The sequence below is a fragment of the Canis lupus genome, chromosome 12, assembly GCF_003254725.2.
Source record: "Canis lupus dingo isolate Sandy chromosome 12, ASM325472v2, whole genome shotgun sequence".
NCBI lineage: Eukaryota > Metazoa > Chordata > Mammalia > Carnivora > Canidae > Canis > Canis lupus.
In genome coordinates, this window is record NC_064254.1 from 41229409 (window position 1) to 41253358 (window position 23950).

General features: G+C 36.4%; 1 protein-coding gene across 6 annotated transcripts in view; it reads left to right on the top strand.

Moving 5' to 3' along the window:
- The window catches only part of BCKDHB (branched chain keto acid dehydrogenase E1 subunit beta), a 448915-nt gene that overhangs the window by 46935 nt on the left and 378030 nt on the right, over positions 1-23950 (top strand). For all 6 annotated transcript variants that reach the window (XR_007401257.1, XM_025444929.3, XM_049092277.1 and 3 more), the window contains one exon: positions 2117-2225. Coding sequence is in view for 5 of the 6 variants with exons in the window: in XM_025444929.3 (XP_025300714.1) it covers positions 2117-2225 (109 nt within the window). In the remaining variant the exon portion in view is untranslated. The remainder of the gene's footprint in view (positions 1-2116; positions 2226-23950) is intronic.

A 23950-nucleotide genomic window follows, 5' to 3' on the forward strand; every position in this document is an offset into this window, starting at 1 on the left:
AGGCTCCATGCACCGGGAGCCCGATGTGGGATTCGATCCCGGGTCTCCGGGATCGCGCCCTGGGCCAAAGGCAGGCGCCAAACTGCTGCACTACCCAGGGATCCCGCCTTATATCTTTAAAGCCAGTAATTTTAAGTGTTCCACAATAGCTTAGGTCTTTTGATTAAAAAAAGAAAAAAATGTGGCTTGTTTTGCATATTTTGTGTCTTAATTTTTTACATTATCTTTTCTATTTCTTTTTGCTGAAGAGCTTTCTAGGGATCACAATAGAAATGCCTTTATCTTTCCCAGGGCTGTATATGTGTTGGATAACATGAATTGGTTGTAAACACATGTCTGTCTTATTTTTATTTTTTATACCAGAGCAAAGTCATAAAGTTTTTTTAGTTGAGTAAAGGTTGCATAATTTTTCAATGCAAGCCGGAAGTGATAGGTTCCAACAGAAGCCACATTTGAAGCTACATTTATTTTTGTGCTTAAATTGAACATTGATTCACATTTAAAGTTAATGTTCTTATCCAGCATTTTAAACGATTTTATTTATTTATTTTGAGAGAGAGAAAGAGAAAAAGAACGAATGAACGTAAGCAGGGGAAGTGGCAGGCAGAGGGAGAGGGAGAAACAGATTCCCCACAGAGCAGAGAGCCCCAAAAGAGACTCATCCCAGGCCCTGGGATCATCACTTGAGCTGAAGGCAAACGCTTAACCTTCTGAGCCACCCAAGTGCCCCTTACCCAGTGTTTTTAAGAACAGATTTTCTTTCTTTTAATCTCCTAACTTTTCTCCACTTGCCCCTTTCCCTCTTTTTAATCCCAAATGAAAATAGTACAAAATGCTGAAAATACATGAGGAAAGCAGATGAAGAGAAACTAAAGGAACATAAAGACATTGTGTAGTACAGTAAGCAATGTGTTCAGCAGTCTGTTTTATAGAGAATTGTGAGATTTATTTTTTAAATAAGAATCCTTTAGTTTAAAATAGTATAAAATTAATTTTGAAAGCCAAGCGTAATTTGTTTCAAGGAATCTTAGTTGAGTCTTTGAGATAAAATCAGATTTATTTTAATAATTCTTCCCATGTAACACTGACACTTATGCAGTTATTTAACTGTCATTAAAAACTAGATATAAGTTTGTGATTTGAGGCAAAATGGTGTAGTAAGAGCTTAGGCTTAGGTGTCAGAACTGTGGAAGAATCCCTGGTATAGCAAGCAGTAAAACTTTGGGCAAGTTATTTGATCTCTCTTTTAATCTCTTGTCTCTCTTTCTAAATTGGGGAAAATAATAATAGCATGAGTTGCTATGAAGAGTAATATCCATATAGAGTACTTGGCCCAGGTAACAACATGTGCCAACTGCTTTGATCATCTTCCTCATTGTCAAAGGCCTTCTCAAGATGGTCCTGGAGCCCATCCCTCTCATCTGGAAGTGGGAAGTATCTACACTTTTCTTTTTTTCTTTTTTTTTTTTTTTTAAAGATTTTATTTATTCATGAGAGACACAGAGACAAAGGCAGAGGGAGAAGCAGGCTCCATACAGAGAGCCTGATGTGGGACTTGATCCCTGGTCTTCAGGATCACACCCTGGGCTGAAGGTGGTGCTAAACCACTGAGTCACCAGGTTGCCTCTACACTTTTCTTTTAGCTTTGCAATAACTGAACATTATAGTGCCCAGATCAGAACTCTCAGTGGATGATCCCTATGTTTCATGGGAAAGGAGGGGATTTTGGTATATTAAAATTGGAGAATAATTACATACCCTTTGAAAGTAGCAGTAGAGTATTAGTGGAAAAGATTTTTCTATAGGTGAATATAAGATAGTGACAACTTTGCTTTTTATGTATTTCCTTTTAGTCTGTGTATGCAAATTTAGCTTTTTAAGAGAGGAACAGTATCTTAGTTACCAGAATATGGTGGACATCTGATAAATACTTATTTAACAAATGGAATTTTGGGGGGATGGGGCAATATGTAAAATTTATAATGGTAATTAGGCTAAAAATGATTTCTATAACTAATAACAATTACTGAAATATCAACGCTTCTTATAAATGAGTTTACTGGGCTACAGTTTATACTGAAATTTTTGTTAAAAAAAAAAAAAATCTGTTTTGCAGGTGGTTGTACCCAGAAGCCCTTTCCAGGCCAAGGGACTTCTTTTGTCATGCATAGAGGATAGAAATCCTTGTATATTTTTTGAACCTAAAATACTTTACAGGGCAGCAGGTAAAGGTTTCCTTTATTTTATATTTGTGGATATCTTTATGCATTTTGTTTTGCATAGCTCAAAAAAATGATAACCTTTTTATTTAATAATATTGATTTGTATTTTCCTTGTTTATAGAAGATTCTGATTGGTTTCTTCTGTATTTACTTTGTCTCTCTCTGTTTTTGTTAACTTTAGAGACAATCTAGCTGTTTTAGGTTCTGATTGTGGAGACAAAGGAGCAATGTGAAATGGTAGCAAGAATATAGGGACTATGTTTAGCTACATAGTAGATGCTTAATAAATGTAGGTTGAATGGAAAAGTGAATGAGTGCATTGTACCAAATAATATCAAATATCCTTCTAGCTATAGGTCTTTCTCTGAATTAAGATACATTTGATAGTGAAGGGTGCACTATCAGTGCTGTGGCATCAGGTCAATGCTGGAATGACTGTCTAAGGCAAATGGAGATGTTCAGTCACCCTACCATGAGCTCAGAATCTTAAATCTGGAACCATTCATCTGTGACTGCTTATTTATCACCTATAATGGAAATTTTAAATATCAAACAATTCTGTCTAAAGTACATTTTATTTTGAATATAAAAAACATTGCTTTGGTAAATCATTCTTTTTCTTGAATAGTTAAGCTTAACATTATTTATTATATAATTTACATACAATAAAGTATACAGATATTAAGTGTTCAATTTGATTTTTTTTTTTTGACAGTCTTACACATCTAGGGGAAAAAATGTGAAAAAATCTGGAGCAATTTCATCACTTCAGGAAGCTCCTTCTGCCTCTTTCCTGGCAATTCCTCTTTTTCTCTACCTTAAGCTTAGCCACTTTGATTCTGTCCCTATAGATCAGTTGCACATGTTTTAGGGCTTCATAGAAACAAATCACACCATATATATTCTTTTGTATTTGCCTTCTTTGCTCAACCTAATGTTTTTGAGATTCATTCATGTTGTTGCTTGTTATCAGCAGTTTATGTCCTTTTCATTGCTGAATAATATTTATATTGTATGAATATACTCACGATTTATCCATTCTCTTGTTGATGAACAAATGTCCATCATTGTTTTCAGTTTTTTCCTACTTTGTACAAGGCTGTTAGGGACATTCTTGAACAGGTGCTTTGTGAACATACTGTTTCTTTTCGTTTGAGTAATAAACATCTAGGAATGGAATTGTTGCATCACAAAGTAGGTGCACATTTAACTTGGTAAGAATCTACTGAAGAATTTTTCAAAGCAGTTATACCATTTTATGCTTCCATTGGAATTTTTCAGAATTCCAATGCTCTTAAGTTAAACGTATTTTAAATGGAATGTTTTCATTTTTTAGGAACTCTGTTGTGATCTGTATCTCATAATGGAATTAAAAGTAACATAAGAATTTAAAGTCTTGAGGTGAATAGGAAGACACAGATGGTGTACACCAAGTAGCTCTTTGATTGCTAACTGCTTTAGATATTCTGGGTATTATATTTGTAAGACCAACCAACTGTGCAAGCTTATCAACTAATGCAGATTTTTTTTCAGTACATATTTAATAAATAGAGAGTGAATAAGAAACTTAGAAAAGCAATATCCATTTTGTTGCAAATGTCAAAATCATGATTGGTAAGGGAAATAAATGTGTAATGTTATAGGATTCCACATAAGAGAGTGAGCTTGAGAAATTTGTTGTAGCCTTGGCACTGGGAGAGACTGTGAAAACACTCATCAGGAATGGGGCTCAAAGGTTTTCAGAAGTTTCCCAAGGATTATGTGCCATTTCAAGGACTTTAATTCTGAATTTTTTCTTGACCTCTAGGGGCTCAGTAAAGAACAAAACAGAGGTTCTTTCACAGCTCGAGAGTTTCTCTGCAGAAGAAAGTAGTCTAGGAAAAAAGGGCTAGCCACCAAAACCTTTTATATCCATGTTTTTTCTAGAGTTGATCCCTGAGCCAGCAGCATTAGCCTCCTGGGAGCTTATTAGAAGTGCAAATTGTTCTCTGATTGGAGAAGGACAAACATTATATGGTTTCACTGATATGGGGAATAAAAAAAAATAGTGAAAAGGATTATAGGGGAAAGGAGAGAAAATGAGTGGGAAAAATCAGAGAGGGTGACAAACCATGAGAGAATCCTAACTCTGGGAAACGAACAAGGGGTGGTAGAAGGGGAGATGGGCAGGGGGATGGGGTTACTGAGTGACAGGCACTGAGGGGGGCACTTGACAGGATGAGCATTGGGTGTTATGCTATATGTTGGCAAATCGAACTCCAATAAAAAAATATACAAAAAAAAAAAAAAAGAAATGCAAATTGTTGGGCCTGGTTTCATGACTTGCTGAATTAGAACCTCGGAGTGTGAGACTCAAGGTGTCTCTTAGCAGCCCTCCAGGTGACTTTGACTCCAACTAAATTTTGAGAACCAGTGCTTCATATCAATTCTGAAGCAGTGACTAATGCTGCCTATTTCCATTTATCTTCTTTTATTCTCACTTCCTATATAGAATTCAGGATGCATTTTTGAGTCCGTAATCTGAAATGCTTTGTAGAAGACGTTTCTGTATTAACAATCACATATAGCAGTGAAAAAAGATACTTTAGATTTATCTCAAAGACCACTTAGAAGTGGTGGCAGTGGGAAGACTTTTAGTATCCATAGATAATAATTTAATAGGTTGACGCTTATTCCTGCATCCTTTTTTGAATTTTCAGCATACATTGGGGGAGTATAGAATAGAGTAGACCAAAGGTATGAACCTTTACATTTAGAGTTCTTTTTTTGTTTTGTTTTTTAAAGATTTTATTTATATATTCATGAGAGACACAGAAGCAGAAACATAGACAGAGGGAGAAGCAGGCTCCCCTTGGGCAGCCTCATATGGGACTCAGTCCCAGGACCCCAGGATCACATCCTGAGCCAAATGCAGATGCTCAACCACTGAGCCACCCAGACATCACACATTTTGAGTTTTTTTAAAGGAGTTCACTGATATATTTTAAATACTAGGCTGACAATCCTTTGCAAAAATAATTGAGAGTTGTATTCTTTACATGATAGCCCATTTAGGTTAATAAGTAATCTTAATTAAACAGAACATACTCATATATAAGTAAAGAAAACTTTTGAGTATAATACAATGTTTATAAAATCTATGCATTTAAGTACTTTTATTTACGGAATGACCTCTTCAACATAGATAAATCTGTGAAGTAGAGGATTCTAAAAAGTTAGATATGTTATTTAGGCTAACAGTAAATCCATATATGACTTTAAGAGATGGGAATTGATTTCTCTCTCCCATAAATATCAAGGTACCAGAATCCTTCTGTCTGATTTCTCTGTTGTCTTTGTGACTTTTGCTTCTGGTCCCAGGGGACTGTTCTGCTCCCATCATCACAGAAACATTTCAGCCATGAGGAAAGATGGGGTGGGGAGGGGAAGAGAATTCTCCTTCTCTTAAAGGAATGACTTGGAAATTGCACATATTAAATCTCTGCACATTCCATTGGTCAGAACTTCATCATGGTGCCACCACCCAGTCACAAGGGAGGTTGAAAGAAGTCGTCTTTAGCTTAGTGCCCCCACTAAGTTTTATTGTGCGACAATGGGAGATGGTTATTAACGACTACCAGTATCTGCCACAGTTGCTTGTATGGTTTCTAGAAGAAGGAGGAAAGAGAACTGAGCAATAGTGATTATTTACCCTTTGGACCCATAGTCTATCTCTAAGAATCTATTTCAGAGATAGACTGATAAAAGTCTGAAAAAAAATATTAGTTGCAGCACTATTTATAAGAGCAAGGACTAGAAACAACCTATCTGTCCATCACTAGGGGATTTGGGGTTGCTTGAATAAGCTAAGTTACATATATCTGATGGATTATATTGTAGCTCTTTAAGGAATGAGCAGATCTCTAGATACTGCCCTATCAGTCAAGGTTTGATCAGAGATGCTGCACAGAAGATCTAATGAAGACTATATAGCCATAACATATATCATGATAGAAGCTGATTAGTCTATGAAAATTGTTTCTTCTGTGTCTGGTGCTGTCTGCTGAAATCTATTGGGTTGACTGTCGGGCAGGAAAGATGGACATTAAGTAGGGGATGATCAGGACAAACAAGAACATTGGATTGGAATCCAAGGGACAGTCTGGAACTGATTAACAACTGTCTCTTACTACCTCCAGACCTTAGTGGGGGAAAAGACTGATCATTAAACTGGGCTGGAAGGCTTTACCAGCTTGCCTAAGAAATAGTGAGGGCCTGACTTAGCAGTGAGAGATAGGTTAGCAATTTCTTTTTTTTTTTAAGTTAATTATTTATTTATTTATGATAGGCACGGGGGGGGGGGGGGGGCGGGGCGGGCAGAGACACAGGCAGAGGGAAAAGCAGGCTCCATGCACCGGGAGCCCGATGTGGGACTCAATCCCGGGTCCCCAGGATCGCGCCCTGGACCAAAGGCAGGCGCCAAACCGCTGCGCCACCCAGGGATCCCCAGGTTAGCAATTTCTTAGACTGTATCAACTACTTGGCTTCTAAATGAATTTTGGGGGTGGGGGGAAGAAGAGGGAGGTATTGAGTAAGGATAGGATAAGATTCCCTTGTCTGATGATAATCGAATGGTAGATTAGATACCCTAAAATGAATGGTTGGTATCCATGTGTGTATTTATTTTAGATGTATACTAAATTGCACAGAAAAAAAGAAAATATAATCAAGAAAAAACTCCCTCTGGTTTAACCAGAAATTATAAACCAAGGGAGAATTAGCTGAACGATAAAGCCAAAGAAGTTAGCAGAATATAATTTAGAGAAACAAAGAAAAGGAAAGTATGAGAGAGGTGTTGAATAGGAAGGGACAATGAGAAGGCCTAAATATATTTGAGGAACAGGAGAGTGAATTTTCTAATAATGTTCATTAATAGAATTTTGTTGATGGAGAAGTAATGCCCTGGCATATTATGCCATTGCGCCATTGTAACAAGGTTGGTGTGATAAATAATTTCAGAAAAGTATCATCTGTTACTTTTTCCTCCTGCAGAATCATTAAGGTAATCTGTTATTTCCCCAAATTTGAGTCATGATCTATATATAATTCCCCAGATATTTATAGGATACAAGGTAAAAAATTCCTTAGGAAGCCAAAATAATTTGATACCTATAAAAGTTAACTGGCTAACTCAAGGAATTTTTCAATAATGTATCATTCTATTTACATTATTTCTGTTATTAAATGCTGTTTGAGATTGATTTAATTGTAGAGGCTTTAGCTCAGAGTTGTAGTGCACAGCTCTCTCTCAGTAGCTTTTTACCATCTATTAGTCCCATATTTTCCTGCTAAAACCTATTCTTCCCATGGCCACTGTTCTTACCCCACTCTCTGTTGCTCTAAAGTCCAGTCATCATATCTGACTGGTTTCCGCAGTGGATATGAGGTGCAAACCCAGGTATTCTGAGATTGTGTGTATGAGACAGAGCTGCACTTCCTTTTTTTTTTTTTTTTTTTTAATTTATTCATGAGAGACCCACAGAGAGAGGCAGAGACATAGTCAGAGGACTATGCATGGAACATGCATCTCTCTGCATGGAGCCTGATGTGGGGGACTCGATCTCAGGACCCTGGAATCATGACCTGAGCCAAAGGCAGATGATGCTTAATGACTGAGCCACCCAGGAGCCCCAGAGCTGCACATTCTATGGGTGATTTGCCCAGAATGACATGAGACTGGGGTCTAGTGACAACTTAGTGAATAGTGGTCTTAGTGGTCTTTAGTAGAAGATTGTGGGAAGGAGGGGGAGAAATAAAAATGAAAAGTGAAAATCCTCACCATTTTATTCTTTAGGTTCTTAAAGTTCCTTGAGTTACTTGAGTTACTCTTATTCCTTTGAACTTCCTCTGTGTAGATGGAAGGATCTGAGGGAAACCTATTAATCTCATTTTTAGGTTTAATCTCCTTTGATTTCCAGTCCTCTGTAGACTTTACTAATAAAAATAGGTAATCTTGACTGCTGTACTACATCATCTTGGTGATGAAGTAGTGAAGATGAAGATATCCCTAGTTTGATTAGTACAATCAACTTAATATAAATGCGATTTTTGTCCTAATGGCTGAAGTAGGAGCCCTATCTGTTTATGCATAATATAATTTACTTCATAAGGTTGAGAGGATTGAATTGGATAATCCATGTGTGTAACTGCCTTATCTTTAAGCGTCTTTTGAACACTTAAGTGCTCACATAGTGCTATATTGCATAGATGGGAGGACTATTTTAATCTCCATAACAAACTTATCAAAAGAATTCTGGCACCATGACCATTTTATAGATGAGAAACCCCTGGGCATTAGGGAAGTCAGTCAACTTGTTCAAAGCCACACAGCTAGGTTTCAAACCCAGTTTGTCTGCTTCCAGGGTATTGGGTGTCTGTGGCACCAGTGGTTCCATTTGATCTTCACACTATGGGGTGGTGTTATCCTGAGACTGAAGTTGAGAGTTTTAAGAAACTTGCTCACAGAGGAATAAGTGATAGGTTTAAACCAAGATGTTCTGACCCCAGAGGCTGCCTTCTTTCTAATATTGCCCAATTTGGGGTCCCATTTAAACTTTATTGAATGAAGGGTATAAATAGAACTTTGTCTAGCATCCTAGTTTCATGCCAAGAAATATGCCATTTTAAAGATTTACCCACAAAATTAAAATGATCTACTTTGCAATTGAGTGGAAATATGTCATCAGTAGCCATGCTTTTTTTTTTTTTTAACAAGGTCTTTTAAAAAATATTTAAAAAAAGATTAAAAAAATAAAAATAAAAAATATTTAAATTCAATTTGTCAACATATAGTATAACACCCAGTGCTCGTTCCATCAAGTCTCCTCCTTAGTGCCTGTTACCCAGTTACCCCATCCCTCCACCTTCCTCCCCTTCTGCAACACTTTGTTCATTTCTCAGTCATGAGTCTCTCATGGTTTGTTTCCTTTCTATTTTTTCCCCATTCAGTTTCCCTCTTTTCCTTTATAGTCCCTTTCACTATTATATTCCACGTGAGTGAAACCATATGGTGATTGGCTTATTTCATTCAGCGTAATACCGTCCAGTTCCATCCACATTGATGTAAATGGTAGATATTCATCCCTTCTGATGGCTGAGTAATATTCCATTTTCTGAATATGTACTGCATTGATTTCTTCATTGGCATAGGATTAATTTGCTTCTTTGAAAGTTTTGAAAACTGTATATATCACAATTCAGTAAGGTTATACAGAGGTTTGGGAGCCTGTGCTTCATGCATTCTTTAAGGGTAAGGGACCTAATCCTGTGTCTCGAGCTGGAGGCCAATCAGCAGAGAAATGTCTCTGCCTACATTTTGAGGAGAGGGGGTGACAGTGCATAGCATTGTCTTGTCACAGCTCTTCTTAACCTCTCTGATTGCCTCCTTTGGGGCCTGGTTCATGTACTGTTCTGTATCTTTAACATCTGTGCTGAGTTGACTCTCCACATGTCTAGTCTACAACATATAGAAAAGATTTCTTTCAGTACAGCCATTAACTTTTGAATTACAAAGATGAAAGTAAAAATCGGTAATACATTCTTTTATGCAGTGATTTTCTTGAATTTTGTTTCTACTTATTTTGAATATAAAATAAATGTAGAACTTATATCTTCTAAATTTGGAAGGAAAATATTTCCATATTCTAATTTCAATACTTAAATGCAATTAAACTTTCAAAAATGGCAGAGGTATATCTAGAAAAGACAGATCTGTAGAAGAGCAATCTAGACAGTGTCAAACATGTACAAAATAGTTATCATTCAAAAAGAAAATGAGTCAGTGTGACATTATCAGGTATAGGCATCTTGTGGAGAAGCTTTGCTTTTATCCCTTTTGAGCTTTTTGGTTTTATTTAATTGAAATTGATTCATGACATCAGTGATAATGAAGTAAATACAGCTTTTATCTGTGGTTGTTCTAATGGGGGGGAAAAAAAAAGACTAAAAGCCTCACAGTGTTTCATTTCCAGGATTCAGATGACCCTTTCAGGCAAAAATAGGTCATAATGGCATTGAGGGGGCTTTTCCTTTCTTTCTTTTTTTTTTCTTTCCTTAGTAAATACATTGATTGTATATGAATCCATATGTTCTGAGGAGAAGAAAATTGTTTTAAGTACTTTTTGAGTGGTAGGAGACTTTAAAAATGTTTTTGCCCAGTATATGTATACATGAAAGAGTATTTGCTTTTTAAATTTGTTTTGACTGGCATCATGAAGTGGATCTTGATGCAGGCGAGTACATATCTATACACTAATAATGAGACTGAAGAACGAGAAATGAAGGAATTGATTCCATTTACAATTGCACCAAAAACTATAACATACCTAGGAATAAACCTAACCAGAGAGGTAAAGGATCTGTACTCTGATAACTACAGAACACTATGAAAGAAATTGAGGAAGACACAAAGAGATGGGAAAACATTCCATGCTCATGGATTGGAGGAAGAATAAATATGAAAATGTCTGTGTTACCCAGAGCAATTTTCATATCCAATGCAATCTTTATCAAAATACCATGGACTTTCTTCACAGAGTTGGAACAAATAATCCTAAGATACGTATGGAACCAGAAGAGACCCTGAATAGCCGGAGGACTGTTGAAAAAGAAAACCAAAGCTGGGGGCATCATGATGCCTGACTTCAAGCTGTAATACAAAGCTGTGATCCTCAAGAAAGGATGGTACTGGCACAAAAATACATACACATAGGTTAAGGGAAGAGAATAGAGAACCCAGAAATGGACCCTCAACTCTATCTATGGTCAACTAATCTTCAACAAGGCAGGAAAGAATATCCCCTGGAAAAAAGACAGTCTCTTCAATAAATGATGTTGAGAAAGTTGAATAGCTTATACTGCTTTTTAACATTTTAGGGATTAGGATTTTTAACTTCCTGCTAGGATCTAGCTATTTTATGGCCCCTTATTTTCCGCTACATGTGCCATTCCTTCCTCATCATATACAAACTTCTCCTCAATGTCTTCATAGACTTGCAAGTGTGATTTTTTTTTTTTTGTCAGATCATTAGTGTTCACATTACTGTGATCATCATATTGACATGATTTACAACTGAGCAAAAAAAAGCGGTGGGGGGGCATCTTATTTCCTTATTGGTATACAATTCTGTCTTCTCTGGACCAAATCATGTTTTCCTTTTCTCATGTTTCCATTGTCAGTAAAATCCCTAATTTCCTCAATATAACCTGTTTTCATTATGTTTGGACACATTAGGTGGCCAATCAGGTTTTTCTTTTTCCCGTAGGCCTTTTTCTGCTTTGGGGCAATCCAATGAACTCTGCATTAAGAATGTGGATTCTGGAACCAGATTACCTGAGTTTGAAGTGCTGGCTCTATTCCCTATTGAGCTGGCTGACCTTTGGCACACTACTTATGTTTCAGTCTTGCCTATCTGCTTATTGAAAACTCCTGAAAAAATACAAAAGATAAAAGGAGGACATAAATCCATTACCTAACTACTGTTGACTTTTTGTTGAATATACTGCCAGACTTTTATCTGTACTTAAGATTTTATTTATTTATTCATATGAGAGAGCGAGAGAGACAGAGACAGAGATATAGGCAGAGGAAGAAGCAGGCTCCATGCAGGGAGCCTGATGCGGGACTCGATCTTGCGACTCCAGGATCATGCCCTGGGCTGAAGGCAGGCGCTAAACCACTGAGCCACCCAGGGATCCCTTATGTGTACTTTTAAATGAATATTATTACTCTGTTTATTTCAGTGTTTGCTTATTTGATTACAAGAGAAATTAGGTATTCCATATTATTTCATATCTGTTCTTTACGACCTAGTTCTGTGGACTTCTAAACCTTGTGGAGTAGCATTTATTGTAAACCTAAAGCAAGCAGGGGGGCACCTGGGTGGCTCAGTGGTTAAGCATCTGCCTTTGGCCCAGGGCATGATCCTAGGATCAAGTCCTGCATCAGGCTCCCCACAGGGAGTCTGCTTTTGTCTCTGCCTCTCTCTGTGTGTCTCATGAATAAATAAATAAAATCTTAAAAAAAAAAAAGACTGTTCAAACTTTTATGTTCACTAGTAAATTATACAGATATTTCCATTAGGTTTGACACATTTGTTGTTAGTATTATTACAAGATGTTTATGGTCTTTTTTGCCATTATGATTGGTATTTTTTTTCATTACGTATTTCTAATATGTTTTATTCATGGTATATAGAAAAGCTATTGATTTTTGTATGTTAATACTACATTTGGAGACCATAGTCAATTCTCTAATAATATTTTAGTTAAATATCTCAGACTTTCGAGGTGGAAAATCTTTTATAGCTAATGATAAAGCTTTTATTTCCTAATAATTGATGAGACATTTATTGTTATTGTTATTATTATAAGGGTATCTCCTGCTTTCTTAACAGGGGCCCTGGTCAGTACTCTTTATCAAGTTATGGGAATATCTCTTTATTTTTAAATTGAAGGCTCATTCCTCTTATTTCTCCCAAGGTGCTGAATTTTATCAGGTTCTTTCTAGATATCTGATGATACGATTATATGGTTTTTCTTTCTTTTTTTATTTTATTTTTAAGATTTTATTTATTTATTCATGAGAGACACAGAGAGAGAGAGAGAGAGAGGCAGAGGGAGAAGCAGGCTCCATGCAGGGAGCCTGACCTGGGACTTGATCCCGGGTCTCTAGGATCAGGCCCTGGGCTGAAGGTGGCGCTAAACCGCTGAGCCACCCGGGGTGCCCTCTTTTTTTTTTTTTTTTTTTTAAGTTAGTTTAAAGATTTTATTTATATATTCATGAGAGACAGAGATGCAGAGGGAGGGGCTTGGTCTCCAGGATCGGGCCCTGGGCCGAAGGCGGTGCTAAACTGCTGAGCCCCACCAGGCTGCCCATTCATTCATTCATTCATTCATTCATTCATTTATTTAGAGAGAACACAGGCAGAGGAGAGGGAGAAGCAGGCTTCCCATGGAGGAGGGAGGGGCTTGATCCCAAGACCTTGGGATCATGACCTGAGCTGAAGGCGGACGCTGGATGGCAAAGCCACACAGGTGCTCCTGGGTTTTCTTTGAGCTCTTGATGACATGTAGTTCATGAACCTATTTTCTGACATTTCAATCCTTGTATTCTTGTGATAAATTCTACTTTATCATGATGCATTATTGCTTTTAACATTGCTGGATTCAATTGAAGATTTAAAAAACCTTTATGTTCATAGATAAAATTGGACCGTAGCTTTTTCTCTTTACATGTATGAACACAGGCATGTGTTTATATGTCAAATTGGTGTATAGTTTTCTTTCCTTCAAAATCAGAAGTTATGCAAGTCTGATTCCAGAATTAGAAGCCTTGTCTAGTTTAAGAATCAGAGTTGTTCTAGTCTTGTAGAATGAACTGGCATGCTTTCTTTTTCTTTGTTCCAGATGCACTGAATAACTAGAAATTATTTGTTCTGTAAGGTTCAATATAATTTGCTTGTAAAGCTGTCTGGTCTTGTGACTTTTGGTACACATCTTTGACTTTCTTTTTAGTATCTCCTATGATTGTTAGACTACTACATATTCTTGAGTAAATGTTGGTCATTTATATCTTTGTTTATTATACTTTTTCTTTGGATTTTCAAATTTAGTAGTATAAAATTTTTATTTCCTAGTATCATTTTATTAAATATATTAATACATGTAGACTATTTATGATAATGCCTGACTGATAATTAATGCTTTATAAATATTAGTAGTGCATGAAAGGATGTTCTGTATTATTTAAAAAATCTCCAGTGGATTTATTTTAATATTAACACCCGTAAGCATAAATCTTTATTTAGGCTGTTGAGCCTTGAGCACAACTCAGTGTTCAAATTCAGAAGCGAAAGAAGGGTAAATATTTCATAGAGCTTTAGTAAGAGAGGTCTGTCAACATTCAACCAGTTTCAGGAATAGTTGGTCCAAAATGGTTTTGTGAAGAGGAGGTAATTGAACCTGTGGCTTAATATCTGTTGGTTGGGCAATTCAGTCTTTGCAAGAAGGTGAAAAACAGTTGTTGGGTCTATGGTCCTATGAAGGCCACTGTGGGACATTTTTAATCCTTCAGGGACTCTTACAGATTATTTAGGATTGTTAACATATCCTAGCATATTTGGATGTGCATGTATTCTGTGAAATCAAGCCAAGAGCCTTCGACTTTTGATAATAGGCCGTTCCTAATGTTTCTCAAAATGTGTACAAAAGCAGATATTTAAAAGTCAAAGATCGACTTACATATGATAGTGTCCTTTATGAAGAAAGTTAAAATAGAAAATTTCCAATTAAACCTCACCTTGTAGACCTGGTTGTCGATGACAATCAGACAGTGATATTAACACTACCCAAACCAAACTGTTGATTAGCAGATGGGGTGTTTTTAGCTAACATTTTCATAGTTGATCTAAAGAATTTCAAATTTGGAATAAAAGGCACACACTTCTTTAGGAGTTTTCATCTTCAATGTATATAAGTGTGTGTTGAGCAAAAGCTAAAGATTTTATAAATTGCCTCTACTTAACAGGTTAAGTAAGTTGTAAAGACTAAATTTTTAAGACCATTAGGGTTACATTTAGTATATTTTCACATATTTTTACCTTTCACAAGTAGAAATAAAGGGTTTGGGTTTATAAAAATTGCTTCTGGGAAAATTTATTGGTAACTGGAAATTATTTTACCAGTACTCTTAGCATTCCTCAGTGTTGTACTTGAATTTATGGATTCTACCTAATTTATCCTTTTTAAAAAAACTCTAGCACTAAATATAGCTTGGGGTTATGAAATGATTATTAAATGTTATTTGACTTAAACCGCTAGACTACAAATCATAGTTTCTGGCTATATGAATATGCCTGGAGTCCTTCATAATTAGGTAGTTTTAATCCATAATTTGATATGAAGGGATTTATATAGAAGAAAAATACAGATTTCTAATGGAGAAATGACACACTGTGCAACACAGACGCTGATACTGGGTGATATGTATGTGGAGATTTTAAAGAATATTTGCATTATGGATTATATAGCCCGTTTGGTAGCTAAAAAATTAGTTTGAGAAAATGAGAGTGAATTGCTGGAAGGTCAATGAGAAATCTAGATTTAATACTTGGTTGATCTGCAGGAAAATAGCAATTATTTATTTTAAAGATTGTTTTTAATATTTAAAAATGTATACACAGTGTTCCCTTTTTAAAAAATATACAATTGGCTGCTTTTGGTTTTTAAGGCTTATGGTGAGGATCAAGCTTGATCTGTGTTCATACTTGATACTGCTACTAAAATCCACTTTGGGCAGATTTCTATACAATTTATCATGTTGGTTATGAGCCTGGGCCTCAGAGTTACCACTTACTGTATTATGACTTCACTGAGTTACTTAGTATCTCTCAGCCTCAGTTTATTTATCTGTAGAACCAGAATAAATCCAGTATCATTTGTATTGAGTTGTGAGGATGAAATGAGGGGATACATTTAAATGCTTTAAACAGTGTCAGTTACAGAATGGGCTCAAATGTTAGCTTTTTTTGATTATTAATATATTTACGTTCCCTTTATTTCTCATCAAAGATTACGTTTTCTTTTTTTAAATGTTTTTTTTTTTGGGATCCCTGGGTGGCACAACGGTTTAGCGCCTGCCTTTGGCCCAGGGTGCGATCCTGGAGACCCGGGATCAAATTCCACATCGGGCTCCCGGTGCATGGAGCCTGCTTCTCCCTCTGCCTATGTCTCTGCCTCTCTCTCTCTCTCTCTCTGTGTGACTATCATAAATTAAAAAAAAAAAAAAAAAAAAAAAAAAACTAAAAAAATAAATTTTTTTTTATAATGTAAACCTGTTGTATATTTATTTGTCCATTGCCTCTTATCCTCACACTTGCCCTTCTGAATTTTCCTCTGCAATGCTGGGGTTGAAAACTAGTAAAGTGTATTTTCTTGATCCCCTGCCTCTCTCAGTTCCAGTTAGATTGTCAATAGAGACCACTTGGGATAGTTGAGGAAGTGGGATGAAGGGAGAAAGGAGCCATTGTGGGACTGGTGCTGGTGATTGACAAGACTGTGCTCTGCCTGCCATTGTTCTGCAGCCTTGGTAATATGGGGTCTTTAGTGGGGATTGTGTGGCTCTGCAGCAGCCCCTGGCAGTTTCAGTACTATTAGTGGCTCCTGTGGACTACTGAGGCTAGCCCAGGGGTTTTATCTCTTCTTGACCTCTGGGTTACATTACTTTACCATGCTACTCAGCACCCCCCCCCCCCCCCCAACATCTTTGTAACCAATTTCCTGAATTAAATTCTTCTAGAGAGGCTTCTGCTTTCCTGTTTGGCTGCTGATTCATAAAGTCAACAGCTGCCATTCAGTATTCCATAATTCAGTGATGAATTTCGCAGTATGACAAACATCACATAGTTTCACATAGTTTCTATGTGTCTTTCTTATCCTTAAAATAATTATCTTTTGTCAATGTGCTCCATTGCCCTTTTGACATTCTGTTTATTCTCTGCATTTAAGAAGCTGGTGGACAGCAGCTAATTCTCCCTGTCTAGTGGGAACTGTAGCTCCTTGTGGGTCATATGGTATTTATGATAACTAAGGGACTTAAGATACCAAAAACATGATGCAGAAAATATCTATAACAAAACTTCAATGTTTTAAAGTCATCTACCCAATTTAAGGTACTATATTTTATTGATTCTGAGATCTCTGTCACCGCTCACATTTTAACGTCTCCAAAATTGGAATATGGCTTAAAACCAATGGCAGTTATCTTTCCAGTGGTCAGTAATTGCTGTTACCTAATCAGGTATAAATATCAAAATCCCCAATCAGTACCAATACCTACAGAATATCAGATCCACAGCTTAGAATAAAGTTCCAGAGACACTAGAGAAGTGTTCTTTTAACAATGAGGGTTTCAAATGGTCATGATGGGTAGGTCAGGCAAAGTGGAGAATCCTAATTTAACAGTCTTTGGAAGCAGGAGTCAGAAATAGGCTGTTCTAAATACTGAAGCTAGCTTTGGATCCATTTAAGAAAGTGCTGTTTCACCGTTGTGCTTGCTGACACAGAAAGTGCTATTCTGTGAAGAAACATGGACACTGATGATTATAAGTTAGAAGATGAATGAGAAGAATTAGCTTCTAAAGGTTGAAGAGTTTTAGGAAAAGCTTAACCAATTTATTTTGCTTATGTTTTGTTATGTCCGTAGAAGGGTGATATGTAATAAAACCTATGCTTGATTAAATCTAAATTTTTTTTCGTTAAGAAAATAATTGTAAACAGTATCAGTTTAATTGGTGGTTTTCTCCTAGCAGTTCATAAAATAATGACATATCTTACATTTGACAGTGAATTAATGTTTTCCTTGTCTGTCTCGATATAATTCTCTGTTAGGTGATTTTTTTTTTTTTCTTTTCAACTCTCCATGTGCTGTTGGAGAATGGCTTTAAAATAGTGCCATTAAATTCAGCATTTAATCATTTTCTTTTCCATTTTGCCATTTACCATGTTAGAGTCATTCATAGGAATGGAGTTTACCCATGTGTAGCTCCTTGCTATAGAAAATGCATTGAAAAATATTTACAAAAGAAATGATAATGTATTAAACACGAAAGAGGGACAACTAGTAAAATTGTAGATGGGAGAACTTTTGTTAAATTATTAGATGCTGCATACTAAAAGAGTCCATGGAGAAAATACTGTGTCATTGCAAAAATTGAACAAGATTTATTACAAAGTGGTTAAATTTTAGTGTATATGTTAAGTGTGCGGATGCATATTATGTGATATCATCAGTCTCAAAGCTTTTTTGTTACATTAAATGATAGGAGAACATAATGAGGTTAATTTTGAAGTTGTGTAAGGAATAGGATTGTTCCTTTATTATATCCTTACTTTTGTGATATGTTTGCAAACTAGTTTTAAAAGAAACCTAATTTGTCTCATTACACACACAAAAAATTAGAAATGTGGCATTTTTTCAGATTAATTATCAAGTAAAAGAATTAGAGTGCCTTAGAGTTGAAATAAGTCCAGGGCTCCTTATTTAATCTTGCTTGTCACTACGTTCTCAATATCACTATCCAGTTAAAAATAATAGGTCTTACTTTTCAATAGTATTTCGGCAATAAGAAAACATGACCTTTTAAAATAATAACACTAATGATTTTAAGATTTCAAGTGTTTTTGTATCTTCATGTGACAAGTCTCCTGGTTACATGCTAGAGACTTGCTGATTCTGACGTGACGTATTTATGGTTAGACAGCTTGACGGGTTATTGGTTTTTATTTAGCGGTCAAGAGTCTCCAACAAAAAGCTGACATGCACAGATAATGAATTGATGTCTTCCCATCTTTATGCCTCTGTGTGGTCAGAACTTTGGTTAAGTTCATCCAGGTAGATGAGGTCACATGGACAGTACCAGATGAAGCTGCACTCCTTTTGCAATTGGATAGCTTTATTAGTAACCTCATTTTCTGTTTGTACTGATATTTCTGAAAGCACAGCTTGTTTCACAAGGCAGTATGAGTCTACAGTGCCTCTGTCATGACTGGTATTTAGCTCAATTTCCCATAGTTGGTTTTTGGTGACGTTGATAATTTTGCATACTTGTTCATCAGGTTCTACCATATTTTCCCAGAATCGGTGGGAGACCTAAAGAAGATGGATCAGCCCCCTCTTAAAAAATTTAATGTTAATATTTTGTTAAACTTTTCATTTTGAAATAAATTTAAACAGAAATGTTGCAAAAAGAGTACAAATAATTTTTACGTATCCCCTACTGGGCTTCCCTGGATGTTAACCTCATAAGTAACTGTAGCAATAATGATCAAAACCAGGAAATTAACAGTGACCCAAAACTGTTAAAATTCCTCCAACATCTAATCCAAATTTCATCAGTAGGCCTGCTAATGTCCTCTTTCTGGATCAGGATCCCATCCGGAGTCTCCACTTACTGATGTCTCCTTAGTCTCCTTTATTTTGAGACAGACCATTCCTTTGTCTTTTTTGTCTGTTGTGATCTTCACAGTTGGTCTGCTCTTTTATAGAATGTCCCTCAATCAATCTTTCTGATGTTTCTTTAAGATTAAAATTCAGGTTTATGTAGCTATTTGGTAAGGATACCACTGAAGTGATTCTGTGCCCTTCTCAGAGCATCACGTATGATGACACATGGTGGTGTTCTTAGCTTGTTTGTTTTGACTTTTCTGTTATTCATGTATAGTACCCTCCTGCTTAGAAAGGTAACTTTTTGCTTTTGTGCATCACATTATTTTCATTTTTCAGAACCACAACATTTTTTTGTGGTTTTTCTGTTTGCTCTTCTAAGAGACTTCTCTGGTTTACTCCCAAGTGGTATTGAGGCTTATGATGCTAGTTTATGCTGTCCACACATGATCCCAGTGATCACCATGGGTTACTTAGTATCACCATGGGTTAATTAGTATGAAAAGTTTAATGCTTAATTATTCTTTATTGAAAGTTAATTTTGTCTTTTAATTAGATAGTAATATAACAACCATTGTAATCACAACTTATTTAGACAGTACTGTTAACAGTGTATTGATTTGGTCTTGCTTTAGATTTTCAGTAATTTGAGGTGAAGAGGTGAGGGAGATATTGGATACAACTGTATTTGGGGAATAATTTGAAAATAATTACCAGAAGAGATTACATTTGCTCTTCTATTCATAGATTTTCTCATTTCCAACATCAATATTAAAATGAAGGGGGACCTGGGTGGCTCAGTGGTTGAACATCTGCCTTTGGCTCAGGTCGTGATCCCAGGGTCCGGGGATCGAGTTCTGCATCAGGCACCCCACAGGACCTGTCTCTGCCTCTCCTTCGGTGTCTCTCATGAGTAAATAAATACAATCTTAAAAAAAATATAAAATAAAATGAATTGTTAATGTAGAAGTGAAAATTATCAAAGTATGACCATAATTAGGAGCCTCATCTGAAAGATTATTTGGAAAAATAACAATTGTAATATAGAGATCTTGGTTGATGGTTAAATATCAGTTTTATACAGAAAATAATAATAGAAGTAAGAATAAATGTTCCTAGAATGAAAACTTTCTCTGTAGTTTTAATGACTTTATCATTGAATTATTTCAAATGTAAAGCTGTCTTCTTCCTAAGAACTGAAAGGATAGCCACAGTGATTCACTTAATATGTCCCCATTCTGTCCCTGTGATGTGGCAGACAGACAGATGCTGCCTTCCATAGCTTACACATGGGATACTGGGGCATACAAGTAACACAGTGCTTTGTCAGAGATCACCAAATTAATTAGATGCAGAGACAGGGCTGGGAATTGGGTTCTTGGTTGAGTGGATTTGCCCACTCTCCCTCATTAGACTGTAAATTCTGACAAATGAGGTAAGACTTTTTCAAGTATGAAGATTGCCAATGTTGTTAGTAATCAGGCAACATGAAGTAACATTTTCGAAATATATTCTATTTCTTTTTAAGAAGAACATTTATGTTTTATCACTGCATCATGTATAATGCAACATGAATAAAGCCCTACTGACTTTCGCATTTGTGAGGAAACTAGCATTACTGTAGATTAGTGCCAGGGCAGAGAAATGACCCTATTATCTCTGTAATGGTAATATTGTGCCTCACAGGGAAGCTTGCATCATTAAGAGTGAGTTATTATTATCTTGCAGACACGTTCTACATGTGTTATTAATATATGAAGCCAGAAGGAATTGAAAAGGTTTTTCTAGGGACTTGGGTATAGAATTTAAAGCTTTCATCCTCATCTGAAACAGCACATAAATGTGTGTTGACACGTGTTTGTCGATGCGCGCACACGACTTCACACCTCCATTTCTTTGTATACATCTATTCTTTCTATATGGAGTACCCTCTTTATTTCTTTGTTATCTCTAAGACCCCTCTTAGTTGTGCCCTTTATGGTGGGGCACAACCAATGCCCTCCATTTCTCGATCCTTACAACCAGGTTATTGCTTCCCCTTGTTTTCCCACGCAGTTTATCCCCACCACAATATCATGTTTTTGTTTGCTGATCATGTCTTTCCATCTTCATAACTCCCAGTTGAGTTTGTGCTTGTCAAAGACAGCAACTGCCTCTTGCAATTTCATATTCTAGTATCTTGTATCATGCCTGCATATGTTGGGTATGTAATAACTATTAGATGAATAAAGGTGTATTGTATATAGTATATACATTTATACACTGCCTTATTTTAAAAATGTGTTCAAGATGACCAAACAAATGACAAGAAAATTAGAAGGAAAAAAGGAGGAGGATGGGAAATAAAATTCCACATTTGTGCCACGAGTCTGTAAGTGTATCTGTAATATGAATATAAGTGCATTTGTAAATCCAAAGAACACATATATGTGGAACTTGAAAAAAAATTTTTTAAAATGGGTTTGCTATTCGAGCCACAAGTTGCATCTTTTAAATTTTGGTCTCAGAAAGATTTCTTATTTTTCTGGGTGACACATTTTTGTCAGTATATATCTGATGCTGAAGGGTTTGTCTGGAAGTTTGTCTGGAATGCTCATTAGTGCAAAGATTAGAATGTAATCAGCATTTGGTAAATGGAGTGGTCTCAGTTGGTCCCACTGCTATGAAAACAGGAATCTGTAATATGACTGTATAGGGGCCTTTCAGTGTCTAAAATTTTTATTATCACTCCTCTTACCTATTGTATTTCAAAAAGCACATAGTCATGGGGTAGGAATGCAAGAATGCTCATTTGAAATAATAACTTTCTCTTGGAGTATCTTTTAAATTTGTGTAACTAAAGTACTTGTGAATTATGACTTGCCCTCAATGTGACGTGTTTGCCGAGTTCAAATAAACAAACATACTCTCATTCTTCGGCTCTCAGGATTAAATTTATGAGAATCTAGTAGATTTCTGTTTGTTTTTTAACATGAGACTCTTCTTGAATCTAATTCGTTGCACGATTTTGTCGTTGGAGAACAAGGCTTTGTGTGCCATGTTGTTCCTTAATTAAGTGTTAAAGTAATGAGGTCTTATTATTCTGGGTAATTTATTTAATACAATGAAGCAGTTAGTCACTCACTGGCAGTTTTTCAAAGGAAGTGGGCCAAGATGCTAACCCATTTCTTTTAGTATGCCAGCCATTAAAATTGTGTTTTCCAGGGATTTGCTAATCAGCTGGCAACTGATTTAAAAGGCGGGAAGACAGGATTCTTGAATGACAGCCACTGACTCACTGACAAGACAGAGTGTGTCAGTACACATTTTAAGCCTTGTCCGTTGGCGTGCAGATCTTGCTGCCAGAGAAAAAACTTGATGGCAAAGAGTTTATGTGCGACCTTTTGCATGTTTGCTGGATATCATCAGTATCATTCTTGACCATCATTTTGGTTTAGCGACTTGAGAACTGCTCAGTAGAGTATACTACTACTCCAGTTGAATGTTTGTTTCCCTGTCTCTGTGTTCTTTTGTTCACTTGAATATCTGTTGGCTCATCTGTCCATCAAATACTGGATTTAAGCTGTCAGTGAATGGACTGGAATTAACCTCTGAAAGCACTGTTTAGAATTGAGGTTGGCAAACTCTTTCTCTAATGGAAGAGGTAATAAGAATTCTAGCCTATAGGCCATGCTGTCTTTTGTAAACTACTCAGCTCTGCTGTTGTAGGGCAAAACCAGCCATAGATGATATGTCAATGAATGGAGGTGGCTGTGTTCCAGTAAGATACTGTTTACAAAAATTGACTTGCCTACTCCTGGATTAGATGGAAGTATCTGGCTCAACATAATTTGCGTGTTACACAAAGACTTTAAAAAATGCTTTTAACACTTATGAGTTCTCTAACACAACTTGTGTCTCAGGTTTGTTAGGTAGCTTAATTGTCATCTGTCTGGAGTAGATTTGTAGATTTCAGGGTATTATTTAAACATACTGATGGTCTAAAAAATATCTTTCTCTGGCATTGGTTATAGAAATGTTACTGGATTGGAAATATAAAAAAATACAAGAATTAAAAATTTCCACATCGCTGATAACAGTACCATTAAATTTGATAGATTTACTTGTAAATGATTTTAAAAACTATACTTTTGACATGAAAACATGGCCAAGATATATTGCCAAGCGAAAAAGGGAGATTATAGAAGACTTCTGAACAGGTTGTACAAAGAGATTTTATATGTAGAAACTAAGATTCACATATGTTTATGAACGTGCATACTTGAATATTGTAAACATCTGAAAAGACAGTCAGGGTTCTTAATTTTCAAGCAGAAATCCAACTCTGGCCAATATAAGCAGAAAAGATGTATTGAAAGATAGTGAATAGCTCAGAAATCTTTGGAGTGCCTAAGAACCAGGCTCAGAGGCCATATGTCTAGAAGCAGTACCCCAAATTCTACTGCATAACTGGTTTTACAAAGATGCCTCAGCAGTTGTCTGTGGGCATGGCACCATAGTCTGAATCATTGAGACCGCTAAGCCTGAACGCTGCATCTGTCTCCACTGTTACCAGTACTCTAGGATGCATTCTGGATGCCTGCTGCTCTTGTCATCAGCTTCCACTTCAGAGTGTGGCATGGGTGCATTTGATCGGCAGAGCCCATATTTTGTGCCCTACCTGCAATAGAAGCTGAAAAAGTGCAGATGGGGGCCCTACTTCTGTTGTGGACAAAGGGCCCCTGCCTCAGCAGTTGGGGCATTTCCC